Source organism: Aythya ferina (genome assembly GCF_964211825.1).
Source record: "Aythya ferina genome assembly, chromosome: 1".
Lineage (NCBI taxonomy): Eukaryota > Metazoa > Chordata > Aves > Anseriformes > Anatidae > Aythya > Aythya ferina.
This window is the reverse complement of record NC_140296.1, coordinates 143,674,648-143,693,662: the sequence shown is the minus strand read 5'-3', so window position 1 is coordinate 143,693,662 and position 19,015 is coordinate 143,674,648. Positions and strand designations below refer to the sequence as shown.

Genomic DNA, 19,015 nt, shown 5'->3' with positions numbered 1-19,015 from the left:
ATATATATATATGCCATGTAGAGTTTTGATGTATGCAGGTACAAGAGCACTTGCTTTCATTGTTGACAATGATTAATACTGATAAATTAAATGGCCTTTTTGATTGTTAGGTATTAACAGGAGATGCAGGAGAAGATGCAGAGTGCCACGCAGCCAAACTCCTAGAAGTAATTGTTCTTCAGTGCAAAGGACGGGGTATTGACCAGGTGATACACACGTAAAAGGTTTTCTCTTGTACAGGTTTCCAATGCTATGTGTGTGATTCATGAGAAAAGCAATTGGAATTGGAGAACTTGGGGGGAGATGTAAAATGTAGGAATGGGGAGAAATACAGAATTGTGGTTGAGAGAGTAATTACATGAACACAGCTATTGACATATTTTTTTCTTGAAGCCTTGTCCTTTTTATGAACTTGGTCCTTTTTGAACTACACAATGTATTTGTGAATGAAAAACTTAAGTGTAGCTAGATTGTGATTGGCAGGAAAACCATAATTGCAATTTTCTGTAATTGTATACAACACATCTGCAGATTGTGATTTTTTTTTCCTCTTTTTTCTTTTTCCCCCCATATTAAAAGCTAAATTCTGGTCTCACATTTTACATAATACTCCAGCCTCTACATTACTTTGCCATAGCATGTTTGAAGTGTTGTGCAGTGCAATTCGTGGACTTCAATGATTAATTTTCAGTTAATTTCACAAAAAACAATATAACTTTACCATTGTAAATCTGAAGTAATTGAAGATAAAAGTATTCCCTTCCAGATTTTATTTTGAAAAGTAATCTGGAAGGGATTAAAGTGAATTATATGCATTTACATTGAAATAAGGGTGTGGTGGAAGGCTGAAATGAGCACCACAACTCTGGGAATTAAAATAGTTGCACTCTGAACTGAAACTCATAATATACTGAAACATTCATAATGCTTTCCAAATTAATATAAAGCATAAACCCGGGTATTGAAATATATGTAGATGTTTATTTCATTGTGTAGAAATACGTGCATACTTTTAGCTGAATAAACTCACTCATTGCAAACTTCGTAAAGAAATTTATCACTTTACATTTATTAGCAAAACCTTTTTTTCTTGCAGATTTAGGTCCTCTCAGTTTTTAATCCCTGTTAGTTAAGTTGTTGGGTATCTTTATTCAAAGATGAGAAAGTCCCTGAGTTCTTTTCAAAACCTTTTATTCACACCAAAACAAATTCTGCCCAGATAGCTCCAAATATTTTCCTCTATGCTGAAAATAACATTGGCAAATTTTAGCTCATAGAATAGTTGTTTTGGGGAAGATTTGTAAGCATGTAGGCAGAGGCTTAAAATGCTTTTATATTAATCTAATGTATTCTTAGGATATACCTGGACTTCAGTTAGCTCCGGAGATCAGTTCTGATAAATGTGTTTTAAACCTGTGTATAATGTGGCAATATGTGTAATACTTGCTTTTTTTCTTCATTCTATGCCCAGTGTATTCCGCTCTTTGTGGAGGCTGTTCTGGAGAGGTTAACAAGAGGAGTTAAAACAAGTGAACTTCGCACCATGTGTCTGCAGGTTGCCATAGCTGCACTCTACTATAATCCTGACCTACTTCTGCACACCTTAGAGAACATCAGGTTTCCACACAATCCTGAGCCCATCACTGCACAGTTCATAAACCAGTGGATGAATGACACAGACTGTTTTCTTGGGCAAGTATTGTCTTTTTGTCTTTCAAAAGTCCCTGCTTTTGGCTTTTTCACTTCTAATTGTATCCCTAGTCATGTTGAAGCAAGTGATTTTATTCCTTAATTATTCTGTACGACCATAATCCACACCACGTCTAATTGCAGTGATACTAATAAGGGTGTCCTATGTATATTTAATTTTTCTCGGTCTGCTGAGCTATATGCTGAGTCTTCTGTGTTGCAACAGTACAAGAGTACAATACATATCTTATTTATTAGCAGAAATTCAGACTAGGTATTATGAAAAATATCTTTACCCAGTTGGTGGTCAAACACCGTAACAGGCTTCCTAACAAGCTGGTTGACGCTCTGTGCATGTCTGTTCAGGATGTTTAGATAATTCTCTTGCTAAATTGCTTTAACTTTTGGTTAGCCCTGAAGTGACTGGCTAGTTGGACAAGTTGATCATTGAAAGTCCCTTCCAATTGAATTATTCCTTTCCATTTCAAACTCTTTTCTTATCCAAGAGATGGAACAGTTTGCACTGAGGGTAATACTTGGAGCTGACCAGTGGGATTTCAGGGAGGTGTTAACTTTTTTCCTCAGATACGTGTACATATTTTCTGTTCTATATTTTATAAAGTGTTTAACTGCTCTGTTTAATGTTAAAAAAATATTGTTCAGTCCAATGAATCCCATACTTTAATTTTAATCTCCACCAGTTGTTCATGATCAGTGTTGCTTATTTACCAGTATGCTACTGATGTACTCCTTAACTTAAACTTCATTCAGACCTGCCTGTAACATGCATGTACACTACACTAGTGTGCACTAAGGCAGAAGCTGAGCGTTTATAAATGAAGGTAAATGAAAGTGGACAGAGCCTGTCATCACATAACAAAGTATGCACTTGATGCTGTGGGGATGTGGAGTTCAGTGCAAAACAGCCAGTGCTTGCCTCTCAGCTGAGATGTGGTGTCTGGCTGTGAGATTCAAATCCACTTAAGGGCAAAGCAGACAGTCAGATGTAGTTAACAGCTACTGCTCACCTTCCTGCTATTAATTTTGTCACTGAAGGCATGACTTCTGACTCCAGATGTACAGATAGAATTCTATCTTCTCTGTGCATAATATGTGCCAACAGACAAAGTGAAGTATCAGTGTGCTAGGAGTCATGCAAAAAATGAGCACAGGACCGAGGCAGGCAGCTCCTGACCCATAGATGCATACCTTATCTTCAGGTTGTCATTCTTTTTCTACCTGTTTTTTGGTACAGTCTTGTTTTTCTAATTCTAAAGAAGTTAGTCATTAACGTTAGTCTTATAAGATGCTTTCTGCACTCCCCAATCATCCATGTAGCTTTTCTTCATGGCAGTTCTTGTTTTAGTTTACCTTTTTTGAGCAGAATTATATGCCATCTTGGTATAGCTGCATTATTGCCTTATTGTTCATCCTGTATTTATATTGTGTGGTGCATTGTAGCACTGCGTAAATTTTTTAATAACTGCAATAAAATAATTACTTAGTTAATCAGTGACCACCTAGTGTATGTAGGGTTTGCTCTCAGCATGTCCTCTGTAGTATTTTTAAAACCCATACCAAATGTACGTGATAAAAACTGTTCTTCTGTCCTAATTACACAGTTTAGCAGGATTAGGATGAAAGGGCATCAGTTTAAAATCATAGAATCATTCAGGTTGGAAAAGACCCTCAAGTTTGCAGACTTGCAGCACAAACTACCTTATTTCTGGTCTGCATGTTAATTCTATCTGTTTTATTAAAATAAAAACCACGTGGAGGTGCAAGAGAAATTTCCTTCTTTCATATATGTAGGCTCTGTGCAGATTCCCATTCCTGCCTGTATTTGATGTTATTACCATAGCAGTCTCTCTTTAAAAATTTAAAAATAAAAATACCTGGCAGCCTTCAAGAGGCATTTGGACAATGCCCTCATTAATATGCTGTAACTTTTGGTTAGCCCTGAAGTGGTCAGGGAGTTAAACTGGATGACCTTTGTAGGGATGTTCCAACTGAATGGACTTCCAACTGTTCTGTTCTAATACATTAAACAGATAATTGTGTGTGTGGGGAAAAAATCTCTTCTTCATTATAACAAAATCCAGTTTATAATCACAAGCATTCTGACCTTTTCTACCTGATATGTATAGGAAATGTCTACAGCACATCCTATATTACATATTAACATAAATATAGACACATTACCATTTAGAGGGGTTACTTGAGTTAGTGACAAAGTAGGCATAAAGTACTCAGTGTCCCTCATTTCTTTTGGAGTCCCAGTGGCTGAAAAATGGCACCTTGAAGTTTGCCTCTCCCACATCTTGTGGTAATACTACTGTTAATTTTTAAATTATTTTAGTTTCTACAGAGTTTAGAAAAGAATGAAAGTTTTAGTATCAGGATATCCATGTACTAATTTTTTATGGCTGAAGAAAAGTTCTTGATATTCAGCTGTTTGTGCTGTCATTTTTTTCTATTGCATATCAAATGCTGAAAGCATGCAGAGGCAGTATAAAAGAACATATTCCCTATAGGTGGTAAACTTGTCATTCTTTTTAGAAGAAATAAAAAATGAAAGAGATTTATAGCCTTAAACAGTTCATCCTGGAGCATTCAGTTAGAAACTAGTCAGATCCAAAGGAGAAAAATGCTGCCGACCTGAATAGGATCCAACCTCGAGTACTTCTGTAAGCTACAGCTTAACTTTCAGTTCTTTTGTGTTGCTTCTCAAAAAGCATCAGCTTCTGCAACTACTGCTCGACTAAGTTCTTTTTCAGAGCTGAGACAAAAGTTGACAAAGCCTATGAAAATGAAACAGAGATCATCAGGCTAGATTCTGCTCGGGCTATGCACTTGAACAGCAGCTGAAGATTAAAACGTCTCTCTTTGATGTGCTGCTGTGAGCAGTGAAATAAATAACTGTAATGTTGCTTAAATCTAAAAATTGCTTTTTTTTTCCACTGTTGTCTCCTCAGTATGTGGCTTCCAGGCACAGGGCTTTTGCTGTAGTACTGCTTGTCAGGCACTGTGATACGTTTTAAATGACTTCCTCCCTTTCCTTCCTTCCTCAGAAGGACAGGACTGCTTCAAGAAGACCATTTCATTTTAGTAAGGGTCGTCATCTGAAGAGGCCTTAAATGAACAGGAAAAGACAGTTGGAAACAAAATCTGGCTTCTTTGCTATCCTTCCTTGGGCCCACTTCTGCAGATTTCTTTTCGTCAGCAAAGACACCAGTGGGTGCCCCGATTTGTGCCGTTCTTCTCACCTGCTGTCGCTCAGTGCTGCTTCAGTTCAGAGTTAGATGGCTTTCCAGCAAGAGGCAGTTTTAGGTCTAAATTGGAGTCAGTTGGTGTGCTCGCAGATCCCGGAGAAACTGGAGAAGAACGGAGGAGATCCACCTCCAGGTGTGAATCTCCTGCCGTTTCTTCGTTAGCCCTGCAGACGGTCTGTGCTGGGCTAGTGACAGTGGCTGTTCAAGCTACTTCCACCACATAAATCTCATGTCCCTCTGCCCTTCTGCTCCTCTGAAGTCCTAGTGCCCAGAGATCCTGCTCTGCCAGAAGGGCTGAGAGGCAGGGGGTGGTGTGCTGGTATGTTCTTATGCTGGAGCCAACAGTGTTTGCCAAAAGAATGCAGTATTTCTTCAGCAGTACTTGTGAACTCCTGGAATGAAATCCAGGGGAATAATACATCTTGCGAGGGGAGAGGAGGAGGGGGGAAGTGGCTGGGGTACAGTAAGTAGCTGTTCTTCCCTGTTATTAAAAATATGGAAACTATTTAAAACTGTTTAGAAATTTGGAATGTTAAAAATAATCAAGGCAAGGAGAGCTCAGAACTCACTGCAAGGCTGCGTAAATCCAGTATGTCATGGTGGATTGCACATCTGTGGGTGTGTGCCCATACAGCACGGTATGCTGTATTTATTTATTTCTAAACATGTTTTCTGCAATTACTTCAAACTGAATAAGGGTAAGGGACTGAAAAAAAAAGTATTTGTAGAGACATTTGTTCCTTGCTGTGTTATACCTTCTCTCTGACAGCCTGAAATTTGGGTGAGACTTTGTGTGACTTATTCTTACTCTGCCGCTAAAATTTCTTCTGTGGCAATTGGGGTGGAAGGAAAATGTATCTTGCTTAAAAAAAAGGGGGTGGGGGCAGAGTTTTTTAGACTTGGAGGAGATTTATTTGATAGGAGAGTAAATAGTTAGAAATCCCAGTATATAAAATCCTAATCTTATATGGGAAAACTAGGTTGGTTTCAACTTTGCAACTAGAAGGAAATGGCCAATTATTTGCAGTTTGTCCAGGAAGTGGATTAGTATAATAGAAAGCAACTTGATCCTAACCCAAAAGGAGCACAGCACACCAATAAAGGAAAGGCTTAGCCATTTTCCTTTGAAATGCTTTCAACCTGGTTTAAGATACAAAAGATTCTTAAGACTTTTTATCTCGTGTTGGAAGAAGTGTATTAGCTACAAAAAGTCCTGCGGATTGTGAAGAACACAGAGCGTGTTAGAAACAGCCTTGCCTAGAAGTTGTGCATTGCACTGCCATGTGAGACTGACTTTGTATGCCTTTGAGGAAGCAAGCAGAGTGCGTGATTGCTGGGGAGGACTATTGTGTGCTGCTGAGCAGATAAGTAAAGATCTCGAAGGACAAAGCAGGAAGGAGAATTGTGTCCAGGCAGCTTTGTGCAGACAGGAGAGTGCTGAAATAACGAGCCTTTTGATAACAAGGGAATAGTCCTGAAACCAGTTGTTGCCATTACAAAAATATGTAAATGAGGTAAAATTCTTGTTTTCTTTGTTCAGTCCTGTTGGTGTTTGGTAGAGCTGTGGCACTGAGTGCTGAACTTCAGGCTTGTCCTGCTGTTTGTGCTGACAGGTGGAAGAAACAAGCTTTCTTCTGGCCCAGCTTCGCTAAAGATAGCTTGATGCTGGATTTCTGCTGTCCTGCTGGGCCTTCTGATAACATGTGTATTCGAAGGGCTTGTGCTCATTCTTACGGCTTCTCTCACAGATGCTTGAAAATGAACCATGACAAATATACTGTACTTTTTGGCTATTTGGGCTACTTCGTAACAATGATTTCCTTCTATATAACAATGCCCGAGTCTTCCATTTTCATTTGCTGTCCATAAAAGATAATTCAATATGAAGCAAAGCCACTAATTGCTGTACTTTTTCATTATTTTTGTGTTACATTTTGCAGTTGGCATTATATAACAGCAGCTTTTTCAACTCTATAATAAAAGGTAGTACCAAGTGTCATTAATGACCCCATTGCACCTACACTGAAATTGTTGCATTATACATCATGGGCCTATAGAAATTTCATGGCTTCTCCATGTCAAGATGCAGGTTGGAAGTATTGGGCATGGATTATAGAGCTTTGGTCAAGCCTACGTGAAGGTGCTGGTAGATAGACAGGGTAAAGTTGTTTCCTTTTGTTCATGCAGGAACAACTCTTCCTCCAAAAGCAGTGCTCAGTTCATAGGTGGCATCATCTGTAGGTAGAATTTATGCTTCACAGTGTTGGCATGTGAGCAAATAGTGATGAGTTTGTTTTCAGGACAGATAAACTGGTAGGATTAAGGGTTGTTTTTTTTTTTTTTTCATGTAATGAAGGCAAAAGCAGACTCTGTTCCACTGACTCTTGGTTAATTTGTATGCCCTCTTTTGTGTCCAGTTCCTTCTGAAAAGGAAGCGTGGCAGTTTGCAGTGATGGAAGGACACTCTGCCCACTTGCATTTTGGTACATTTTTCAACACGTGTAATGGAGCAGCCAAACACAACGTGCCAGCACGTCATTTGCTGTGCTAGCTGACTTCATTTTTCTTGGACAGTCTTCTGTGATCATAATGTTAGGCATGGCTGTCTTGAATTTATTGTTCTTGTCAACTACTCTGAGAATGGAATCACTTGGCTAAGTCCTAACACAACTAACGAAGTAGGAGCTATAACGAAATCCCTCCAGATCCACGGCCTCGTTTAAACATACAGAGTTCAGGAAGCTGTAAGACGTGATCACTTGTATTACTTGAAGAATATTGTGGTTTAGTAGCATAGTATATAGGATCTTTGGTAACAAAATTGTAATTATTTTTAAAATTATATTACTATATTAATTTTTGAAGTGATGGATTAAACTGGCTGTTCTCCTGTATGTTTTATTGTAATCACTGGTGCACATCTTGTTAGTTTCTTCTCTCTCAACTTGCATCCTCTTCATTCTAAAGTAAAACCAGTTCTGTAAGAGAATTATCTACTGAGAATCTGGGGGATGGACGTTTTCTCCCAGTTGGAAATATTAAAAAATGCTGAAAGAGAATAGCTTTGGTGTGTATCCCTGCTGCAGCTGTGCTAGTAATGCCACGCTACCGCATAGATAAAAGACTGTGTGGGATCACCTGATGCACAGCCGCAGGGAGAGAAGAGCCTGCACAGTAGCCAGCTCTAGAGATTTACTTTGTTTCTGTAGGTCTTGCTGAAACTTCTTGCTGGAGCTACTTGCCCTGAAGAAAGTTTGGACAGAAAATGCCAGCATCAAATTGAATAGTTCATACAAAATGAGCTCTTCTCCAGCCCTAGATCGAAAAATATCGTTAATGTTAGAGAAGAGCTGAATACTACTAGTGTTTCCAGTATAGAAGGACAAAAGACTTTCTGTAGAAGCAGTTCAAGATTTTTCCCTGTATCAATTGCCAATAATTTCAATTTCTGGAAGTGAAAATAAGAGCATAGGTTCTTACCTAGTTTCCTAGGCTGGGAGCACACAAAAATCTTTCTGATGTTAATTCCATGTTTTTATTTCCCTTAATTACGTATAATTTGTTGTTTTTCCTAGAAGTCTACTCATTTCCTGTTTAAGTGTACTGCTTGCTGTTCTTGATGTACAGTTATTTCCCTGCTTTCACTGGAGTTAGCAATGTGCCTCAAGTTAGTGTTGGAAATGGAATGTGTGTTACAGCCATTCTGATGGACTCTTAAAAAACATGAACTCTTAAAAAACATGCTTAAATACAGCTAGCCCTGTGGCACTCCATAAAAGCACCCTGCAATTCAGTGTGTTTCTGATTGTCATTATTCTTTACTAATAGTATTTTCTCTAATTTCAGTGACTGCCACAGTACTCCTATCTAGAGCCAAGGGAAATTAATTTTCCACTCTATTAAATGACGACAATGTTTATTAAAGACAAGACATTCTACATAATTATTAAACTATTTTTTTTAGCATTACAAACTTTGCATTTGGTAATCAGAAACAGTTGTTCCAGGAATTTGGTCATTGCTTGAAATATACTTAGTTGGTTTTGGACAAGTACTTTCCAATGGGAAACTCACATTCAGAACAAAAGAAATGCGTGTTTAGGATCGTAGAACATAGACTTTAAATATCGTGTTCTGCCATGTCAAGCACCAGGACTTTGATGCTCTCTACATATTACTGCAGTGAAAATACGTTTTTCTGTCTAATAATTGTGTGTTGTTTTAGACTCCATGACAGAAAGATGTGTATAATAGGACTGAGCATCTTAATGGAATTGCAGAACCGTCCGCCTGCAGTGGATGCTGTGGCTGCTCAGATCGTCCCTTCAATCCTCCTCCTCTTCCTGGGCTTAAAACAAGTGTGCGCCTCGCGAGAACTCACAGAACATGAGGACCATGCTAAAGATGACAAACACGTTGCAGAAGATAATGGTAAAATCTCCCCTTTTCACATTGTGGATTTTGTCTGGATTTAATTTAAAGGGGGTAAGAAATTGCAGTTCATTTCTAAGACTCATTAGTCCTCTGAAAATAGCTAGGCTTATTGGGTGCTTGAAAGATCACCTTAGGAATTGATTTTTACTCCCAAAATGTAATCAAAGTGTTTCAATGTATAATAGGTAATACTTTGTGAAAGGGTAATTTTTGTGAGGAAGTAACAATAAAACTTGCAAGTCCACCCTTGTGAATGTACTCCATCTTCTCCGTAAGCAGCAGGTGTTTTCCATGACTCCACTGCCTTTATTCTTGATTCCTGGAAAGAAGCTGTTCCTAGTACCCAGCTATTTTAAAGACCTATTCTAGTGAAATTTAAAGGAAATCCTTGCAAGTCATCTTTGTCCAAATAGAAAATGGCATGCAGTGATTTTCAAAGTGGAATTTGAGGCAGATAAGGATCCTGGAGTAGAAAGACTTCTTATTGCTGTGGCTGGCAGAAGAGAGAAAAATCTGAAGAATACGTTGCAGTGGGAACTGTAGGGAGTGAATTTTGTACAGTGTTGTAGGCAGATACGTGTGGCTGTTCCTTGACTGGGAAGAGGAAATAGATGGTTTGAGACCTGAAAATTAGAATGGGTCTAAGCAGAGTATGTAATCCATTAAAATTTCACACAGTTGTTCTGTAATGTATTTAGAGAATTTTCTTCAATGCATAGGAGTATGCTATGGAATCAGCACAATAACTTTAAAATATCTGTCCTGTGAGTCAGTCCTGCTTGTTACAGATACAGTCACTTCATTCTTTTTATCCTGCTAACGCAGAAAGAGCTGAAGGTTTGAAGGTTTGGAACTGGAGGGGATTAAAAAAAAAAAAATCTCAGTTAAGAGTCAAAAATATTTTTCCTTAAGTGAGAAATAGCAATGTTCAGAATTGCCTGTTGGAATTGCATTTAATTCAGGTTATAATCGTTGTTTCATAAACAGAGTGGAAGGTAAAACTAAGCAAAATATGATATTTTAACTTCCTTCAAATAAAGGAACACTCTGAAGAACAGCAGACAGACGTTAGGCGTACACCTGTTTTTCTGTTTGTTTTGTGTCAATTTGAGAAGCCTGTGCCAGTCTTTTTGTTCATAATTTAAAAAGCATAGTGATGGGACACTTTGTGCAAGACAAATTTGCTCAAAATTTTTGGATCCTATAATTATGCAATGATAGCGTATATGAAAGAAGAAAAAAGCTTCACGTTCCCCAGGTGTTCTTAGAAACAAAAACTTAACTGATCTTGAGTGTAGAAAACATTTTAATAGCTTCATTTTCCCAGTTCTTCTGAGTTCTTGAGGGAAGGATGTTAACAGAGGATCATCTTTTCAACCAGAAATTAGATTGATTCATTATTCTTAATTTGAAAGCCATTTTTTCCAAATACTTTTAAATGTTTGTTTTACAAAACACAATAATGCTTTTGCAGAAGAGATACCAAGTGATGAGGAGGAGACAAATGAAGTGAGCCAGGCAATGCAAGAGAACCACGGTGGAGGTGGTGGCGGCGGCAGTGGAGGTGGAGAAGAAGAGGAGGATGACGATGACGATGATGACTGGGATGAAGATGCATTGGAAGAGACTGCTCTTGAAGGATTCAGCACACCTCTTGACCTTGAAAATGGTGTTGATGAATACCAGTTCTTTACACAAGCACTTTTAGGTATGTGTGGACAGAATGCTATGAAGTAGTTTGGAGATGGTTATGGTCATCATTAGGAAAAGCCTTTTTCTTTGTTATGAGTAATAATTTATTTAAACTGGAAATGTTTTCTAATGTTAGTCCTAAGATTTTCTGGCTTACAGGTACCACAAAAAACAGATGGCACCAAATACAGCCAGAGATTAGTAGTCTTCATGTTTTCTTTCAGAGCTTTTCAACCACAGCCCAAATAAGTGAGAGTTGGTCACTAGAGGGACTCCTATATATAAAAATGTTTGTCACTTTCTAGATGTTAAAATCATAGTGGAAAAAATGTTTTCTCCCTTTCCTGTTTGACTAATCCTGTTGCTTTTAGTTTTGATCTGAATATTCTGTTAAAAGATTCACTTCATTGTTGTCCATGAATAATTGGCCACGCTGTTAACTTCCTGTTTCAGAAAGCAGAGGATGTAAGGAAGTTCTACCAAAGGATTGGTTACAGGGGGGGATTCTGCACCAAGAAACTGACAGGAATTCTGAATCTGTTTTGCAGTGCAAAATCTGTTTGTTTGTTTGTTTTATCCAAACCAGGGATTTAATTTTGTTTATCTAAAATTAACTTGGATTGTAAGCTGATAATCACTTTCCATGCATTCCTGTTCTGATAGCGGTGCAGAGCCGAGATGCTGCCTGGTACCATTCACTGACAGCTCCGCTGAGTGAGGATCAGAAGAAACAGCTGCAGGAAATTTATACATTAGCAGAACACCGGCGAAATGCTGCAGGTAAGTCACTTCTCCGGGGCCACTTTATTTATTCAGGGATGTTGGAACCACATCTAATCTGTAACAACAGGGAATAAATCTCTGTGCTAATTAACATAAGTCTTACAAGAGGCCTGAAAAGCGTGAGCAGGATATTGTGCTGTATTATTGCTTGCCTAGAAGTGTGTTATTCAGATTACTGTTATTATAATTAATTGCCCTCTCACTGACATATGCTGCTGTTTGAGCAAGCTTTGAACTGGTTTTGCACAACCTGACATTTGAAATGAAGAGCAAATTAAGGCAATATCTAGATGTCAGCCAGTCATCTGATGGAAATTACTATAGATCATTATGTGTCTAACAGCATTATGTGTTGGACTGCTAACATTGCCTTCACAGATGGTGTGAGGTTTTGGGCATTTAGGACACTGGCATCATGGAAAATAAATTCACATTTAATCAAGAGGCGAGCGGAATAGTGTAGCATACAATTGTTCTGTAGAGGATTAATTTCTCCATTCTGTTGTAGAGGTGTGTTGTGCTTACTAGTTTAAAGAAAATACTGGTGTGATTTATTACTGTTGCTGCACATAGGGAACAAGAGTTTTTTCTACAACTTTGCTTTCTTAGCTGAATGGTGTTATGGTATTATCTCTGGCAGAAATGTTTTCTGCAAGCTATTTTTCATATCTTTTCCCTTCTTTGAATTCTAGAGACTAAGACAATAGAACAACAAAGTGGCTACACATTTGACAACAAAGGACTGATCACAGCATTTAACTTTGCTGGAAGTACTCCTGGTGGAAACTGAAGGATCAGCTACACAGGTCAATGGGAAGGGTTTCATCATTACTTTTTCTTAAAACCATCATGACTTCTGAGTGATAGGGGAGGGTAATTCAATGCTGCTGAAGGTTTTCTGAAATGTAGCAGTGTGCTTCCCCCACCAGAATGCTTTTTCTAACCAGCTACTGTAATGTACAAATTCTTGTGGTGTTTTTATAGTTTGATGGACTGAAAAGGAAACGTTTGTCCTCAAGGAACCTGAATGACTGGGAGGGGCCAGGCTGCATCTAATTGAGTTGCACTTCTCAGGTTTTTGCTGTGCAGAATTGATAGATTCATATGGATAACAGTGCCTTCTGTTGTACATGGATTGCCTGAACAAATGGATTTTGGAGTGCATTATAATTTTTTTAAGTGTAAGGACATTTCTTGATACACTGTAAGCCTTGGTTCCATGTTTTCCTGTCATCTGCTTTTTACTACATGGTTTAATTGTTTGTTGGCTGCATACATATTGCTGGATCCAGAATATTATCTCATCTTCCCTATTTGGTGCAGACCAAATGTGTACAGGGAAGTGTCTGCTGGAGTTGCAAAGCATACACTGGTTGTGTCAGAGTGTCTTAACAAAATTGCAGATTTTCCCTTGATGTAGTAGTCTTAAATTATTTCTCTTAGCCATGAAATCAACTCACTTGAGTTATGATGGCACATGTGGCAGGTGAATATATCCTAGATCCATATTGACGTTACCTCCTGCCTGCACAAGTGGCATGGCCTTTCAGATGTAGATGTTCTACATGACAGCTTTTTATTTCCACTATTTTTGATGAATATTGGATTTTACTTGGGTTCCTATAACCCGCTTTTCTGTTTTTATTCATTCATTACCATTCCAGTGGTAGTACTGAATAAAGTGGTACAAAATATTCACAATATTTTATTTATCTTGATAGAAGAAAAACAGCTCTGAACTTGTTTCTTCTTACTGTTACACTTTGGTGACTGAATTTCTGGTCTGCATTCCATTTGGCTGTTCTTGTTCCATACTGAAATTTTGTTATCCAACAGATTTTTTTTTCCTGAATTTCAAAGACTTGTTTCTCATAAATTGGAACATATATATAACAGTTTTTTTGTGCATGTGCTCGTTTAGTGAGAGACTTACCATTATGAGAAACTGATAGCAATACTAATTTGAATAGGTGCCCCTTCTCTAGATCTCTTGGGATCTCAGTGATGTAGCCAAAATAAGTTGGGGTGCTTTAGAATGTGAAGTTTGAATTGGGCATAAAACATTTAGTCCAGATTTTGTCTCTGTGTTAATTTCTTTAAGACGTAAAAATATTTACCAAGCAGTTTTAAGCACATACAGATTATATATTTCTTCAGAGCAGTGCCACAGCTGGAAAATCAAAGCCCTTCCTATGCCCTATCAGATTTTCAAGGATTGTAGATAACTACAAATTACTGGCCCCTTCAGTGTCCTAAAACGCTTTTTTTTTTTTTAAGTGTTAGAGTAATTATAATTCAGTCTGATAAATCCGAAGCTCTCTGTGCCTTGGCATCTGGAAGAGGCCATAGTGTTGCTGCCTATTCCTTGCCCCATACCCTGGACCTTTCTCAGTCTTGCAGTCATGGGGCAGAAGGTTCCCCACCACTTTTCTTGTTCCCGTACCTTTGTGTGGGACTCACTCCAGCACTGCTGCTGCTTTTTTTTTTTCTTTTTTTTTCCCCACAGCAGATGCAGAGTCAAATTGATTCATGCAGGTTTTTCATTGCTCTGATTCACATAGTAGCAATGGTGAAAATTTCCCACTTTTAGCTCTGGTTGTCCATACGGGAAACTGGGAGAATTCCACGGATTGTATTTTCAAGAATGAAAAATACTGCATTGGACATTTTCTCACAGATCGAGTAGCAGAGGGCAGAGAGGCCATGAAAATCATAGGTCACTTTTGCTCATTTAGGCCTGGGGATGTGTTCACTGAAATGGCAGGAAGGTATTACATCCAGTTAGTTGGTGAGTTTCTGGGAAGCTGTAGAAGTTTTGAAATAAAAAAATTTAATAAATTTTTTTTTGAAGTTTAAGGATATGAATGACTTCTCTGATAATTGAGGTTAAGTAGTAGTCAGGTAAACTGTTTAAGATTTCTATTATTTTATTAAGGAAAAAAAAAAGATTGAGTGGGATTTCTCTCAAAACTCATTTTCCTCCTGTACACTGGCATACAGAGTAGAAGGGAGATTTATTTTTCTTCTGCTAATAAGGTTGCTTGCACAATCACAAGTTAATATTTAAGAGGTAATGTGTTCAAGGAAAAATCTGCTTTTGCATAGCATCATTTCTGTGTTGCTCAGCTGAACTGTGGCTGCTCCCTGGTTCTGCTGCTTCTATACTTTTCAAGTCAACTGCCAAGAAAATTTCATCCAGATGTTTCTTACAAGGGGTTTAATCAGCAGCATGGAGTCGGGAATCTTTGTTGTCTGCTTTGCAGTGGGAGTCAGAGATATCTGAGGGGATGGCATGTAAAAAGGTTAAATGCCCTTCCCTTCCCAGGAGATTCATGAGCAAATGTTTCTACTGGCAAAAGCAAATGTTAATTATTTCATTTCTTTTTTTTTGAAAAGGGATTCCATCCAAAAAGATTTATTGGGCTCTAGCCTCTACTTTAACATATGGTTCTCTTTTAACATGATAAATATCCGTTTGTACATGATCATAAATAGGTAATGGATTTTAGGGATTTCTTTCTGAGTTGTGTCCAGCTTTGTACTGCATTAAAAGGAGAGTAACACAAACATGGATTACTGTCTGACTTTGAGGCCGAGGTAATCATGGGATATCACATACCAGCACTGGCTGTCCAAGCACGATGTATTTGCCACTGGAAGTACAGAGAATCGTGAAAGTATTGTAAAATAAAACAAAGACTGATAACCGGTGACCTGTGGTACCCCATGCCCATGTTCCTAAAGTGTGAAGGTGACTCATGGGCACCATGAGGGCTTTACATATGAAATTAGCATGGTGTTGGTTAAAATCGTATCAAATGTTAGCTTAAATGATAAGTTTATTTTCTAGATTAAATTAACCCATGCTGGGTGTTGAATCGCATATACTGTTTGGTCACTCATAAGAGGAAAATAAGGATGAGCACATGTTTTGGCTGCTTCTTCTTACTCTCTTTCTTTCAAAATTGAAGTATTTGTTTTGCTTTTGTAACAAAGCAAAATATTTCAACAATATGGCCAGCTCTTGGAAGAGAACAGAATATCAAGCTAAGAAAAAAATCTTAAAAAAAAACAAGCAAAAAAAACAAAACCCTTTACGCACACAGTTTGAAGTAGATGTGCTTTGGGATTGAATTCAAAATATGTAAAGAATGTTACACAAAATGATATTGTGAGATTCTTCCTTTTAAGGGGAAAGGGTGTCTGCAGGGTGTCAAGGAGACGTGAAATGAAATGCTTTAGGATATGCCATTTGGCTATGAAGTCCAGCAGGCAGCATGTGACTCTGGATTCATACACTGAGGAAAGAAGGTAGGACAGTAGGTGACCTTTTTTTTTTTTTTTTTTCTGTAAAGCAAGAGTCTATCTTGAGACTTGTAAGCCAAAGGAATCGTAGACAACATGAATGATTAACTGTCCTTTGCTTCTAGAATATTTCTTAGTCTTTTTTCTTCCCTCCTTTCGTTACCTTTGCCAGTGACTGTTACTAGGTATTTCGGGGGTATTCAGAATATCTGAAAAAATAAAGCTTAAACAGAATTTGTTAAATCCCATTGTTCCTGAAGCAGTGGAGCCTATCCATTGCATTTTCTTCTATAGAAGAAAGTCTCATTTAACATGTGCAGGTGATGCAGAACTACAAAACCCCTTCGCTTGTGTCTGCAGTTTGAGAAGAACCTTTCTGTGATTTATTACTTCAAATGGGTAGATCCAAAAATAGTACTTGAAATCCCTGCACCTTGTACTTAAATTTGCTCAAAGGGTAAGCAAAAATACACTGTATAACTGGGGTGCTCAGTCCTAGTTCTTAAACATGCCATAGTCAATCTTTTGATATGTGAGCTCCTCAAGGATCTCCATCTCTGAGTGAGGATGTTACTCAAGTCTGAGTCTTTGCATCTTTGCAGCTGGACAGAGAATCACGTTTCCCTCACGTTTTCCAGCAAAGCATACAGCAGGTATGGCTACCAGTGTCTTGACAGCGTGAGTGAAAATAGCACTCTTCTTCTCTCAGTTGTTGTATCTTAACCCAAACGGATGGGATACAGTAAAGATGGATATTCTGAGTTTGCTAGAGGAAGCCAGACACTGTGCCAGGTAGCAGAAAGTCTTAGCATAAACCATATCATAAAGGGGATGTATGAACAGGCCAAGCTGCTTTATTTTGACATCTCTTCCACTGCTGGTACTTCTGTAAACAAATAAACAAAAAAAGCCCCATCCCATAAAACAAAAAATAAAAACAACAGTGTAAAATGAATGAGAACTAAAGCAGTGCTTGTGCACTAGACAGGTAGAAACTTCTCTGCTCTGCAGATCTAATCACATTACTCAATTTGAATGCGCCGAGGTACTTTAAAATATGCAACATCTGTCCAGACGTCAGTAACCTGAATCTGACAACTGTTAATATGACATAAAGATTTTGTGGGATTTTCTTTAGCAGAGAAAAGATGCATCCCTTTGAAAAGTCTGGGAACATCTTGTCTTGGCTGATGTGCAATCACCAGTGGGAGACACTCAGTGGGATTACAACTTTTCTTAAAAATTATCAACATACCTCCTACCAAATCGCTATGTCAAGGGAGCTAACCGACCAACTATTCCTTGACTAATGAATTTTGGGGAACAGCACTTCAAAGAGAATCTGCAGGCATATGCAATTGTGATGATGTAGGAATCTGGAAAGCATCCATTTAAATGGAGTTGATGCATTTGATATGATCCTGCACTGTTCCTGATTTTATCTGGATCTTCTAGAAGAGCGTTCAACAACTTTGTTCTATGCCTTTCTCTAGAGATAAGAATGCGCTTGACTTCTTGGGCAGCCCCAGGTTTGGTGCAGTGCTGTGAACTCAGGATCTGAGAGCAATCTTGATTACAAATGGGTAGTTGTTCGTATCAGGAAAAAAAATGAGGTGAAAGTGGTAAGTTAATGCTAGGATTCTCTTCACAGGCTGTACAGAGGCTTGCAGCTTTAACTGCTTGGTTGTGTGCGTGGTGGGGTGGGAGGTGTAATTTCAGATGGATTGATTTCTCCAATGTGAACAGAACTTTATCAGCTCTGGGGTTCACCTGAGGCGAATGGAGAGGGTTGGTCAGAAGTTGCCTACTGGCCCATCCTGGATTATATTATATAACACGAAGTGCAAAATCTGGCAAATGATTTACCACTTGAAGCTGCTGAGCAACAAAAATTAGTGTTTTCTTGAAATGAGATTTTAATATGTTCTGTTTCATTTTTTTTGCCCTCACTCAAAATGCAGAATTACTGCTTGATGTGGAGGCCTATCGGTATTTCACAGGACTGTTTACTATTCAAGGTGATTCTCCAAGAAATTTTCCTCATTTTTTTCAACATGTTTGTGTAAGTAAAGCTGCACGTATCCCTCTCTCACTATTTTCTGCGAACAGAGATCTTGGCAATGGACCTCAGAGGAAGAAGAACAGTGCTTTGAAAGGACAAGACTGTACATAAGCAGGTTATTTTTAGAAAATGGAAGAACTATGGCCTCTGGAGAAAATGTGAAACAATAAATATTTATACAAAAGTGCATGAGGTAAAGAAATTAATATTAAACAATATAAGTGAGATTCTGTTCTTTGATCATGGCTGTAATGTTTTTTGTCATAGCCAAACTTTGTGTGAAAACAGCTTTGAATTGCATGTGCTGCTGGTAATATGCTTAACATAAATCACCTGAAATATTTTTTTGGATCAAAAGGAGACCAAAGAGGCCATGCAGATTTCTTTTGATAATTAAATGCAAAGATATGAGCCCATGACTGCAATGACTAGAGGGAGACCACTCTGTGTAACGTTTTCAGGTTGGATTGCAGGATCATCACCTTTGTAAGAAACCTAAAATACTACGCTGTGGGTTGGCTTTGAGGGCAAGAATTGACAAATGCAAAACACGCATTGATGACGAGAAGAATCTCTTTCTAACTTGAAGAATTCTGTACAGTGTTCTCGTAAGCTGTGCTGAATTTGCTTTAAAAATAGTAATAAATCTTATTGCTTAGGTCAAATGTTACATCTGTTGTGCATTTATATGGGAGGAATAATATTTCTTAAAAAAATGTAACATGCCACCTACCAAGGAGCCCAATCTCAGTTTATAGCCTCTCTTCATACAGCCATA

General features: G+C 38.2%; 1 protein-coding gene across 1 annotated transcript in view; it reads left to right on the top strand.

Moving 5' to 3' along the window:
• IPO8 (importin 8) overlaps nucleotides 1-18,902 on the top strand; it is a 50,405-nt gene extending 31,503 nt beyond the window's left edge. Inside the window, exons 20-25 of the mRNA XM_084528429.1 lie at nucleotides 111-206; nucleotides 1,472-1,692; nucleotides 9,187-9,392; nucleotides 10,870-11,103; nucleotides 11,751-11,867; nucleotides 12,563-18,902. Coding sequence (XP_084384555.1) covers nucleotides 111-206; nucleotides 1,472-1,692; nucleotides 9,187-9,392; nucleotides 10,870-11,103; nucleotides 11,751-11,867; nucleotides 12,563-12,660 — 972 coding nt within the window. The 3' untranslated portion in view covers nucleotides 12,661-18,902. The remainder of the gene's footprint in view (nucleotides 1-110; nucleotides 207-1,471; nucleotides 1,693-9,186; nucleotides 9,393-10,869; nucleotides 11,104-11,750; nucleotides 11,868-12,562) is intronic.
• The last annotated feature ends 113 nt before the right edge of the window (nucleotides 18,903-19,015 follow it).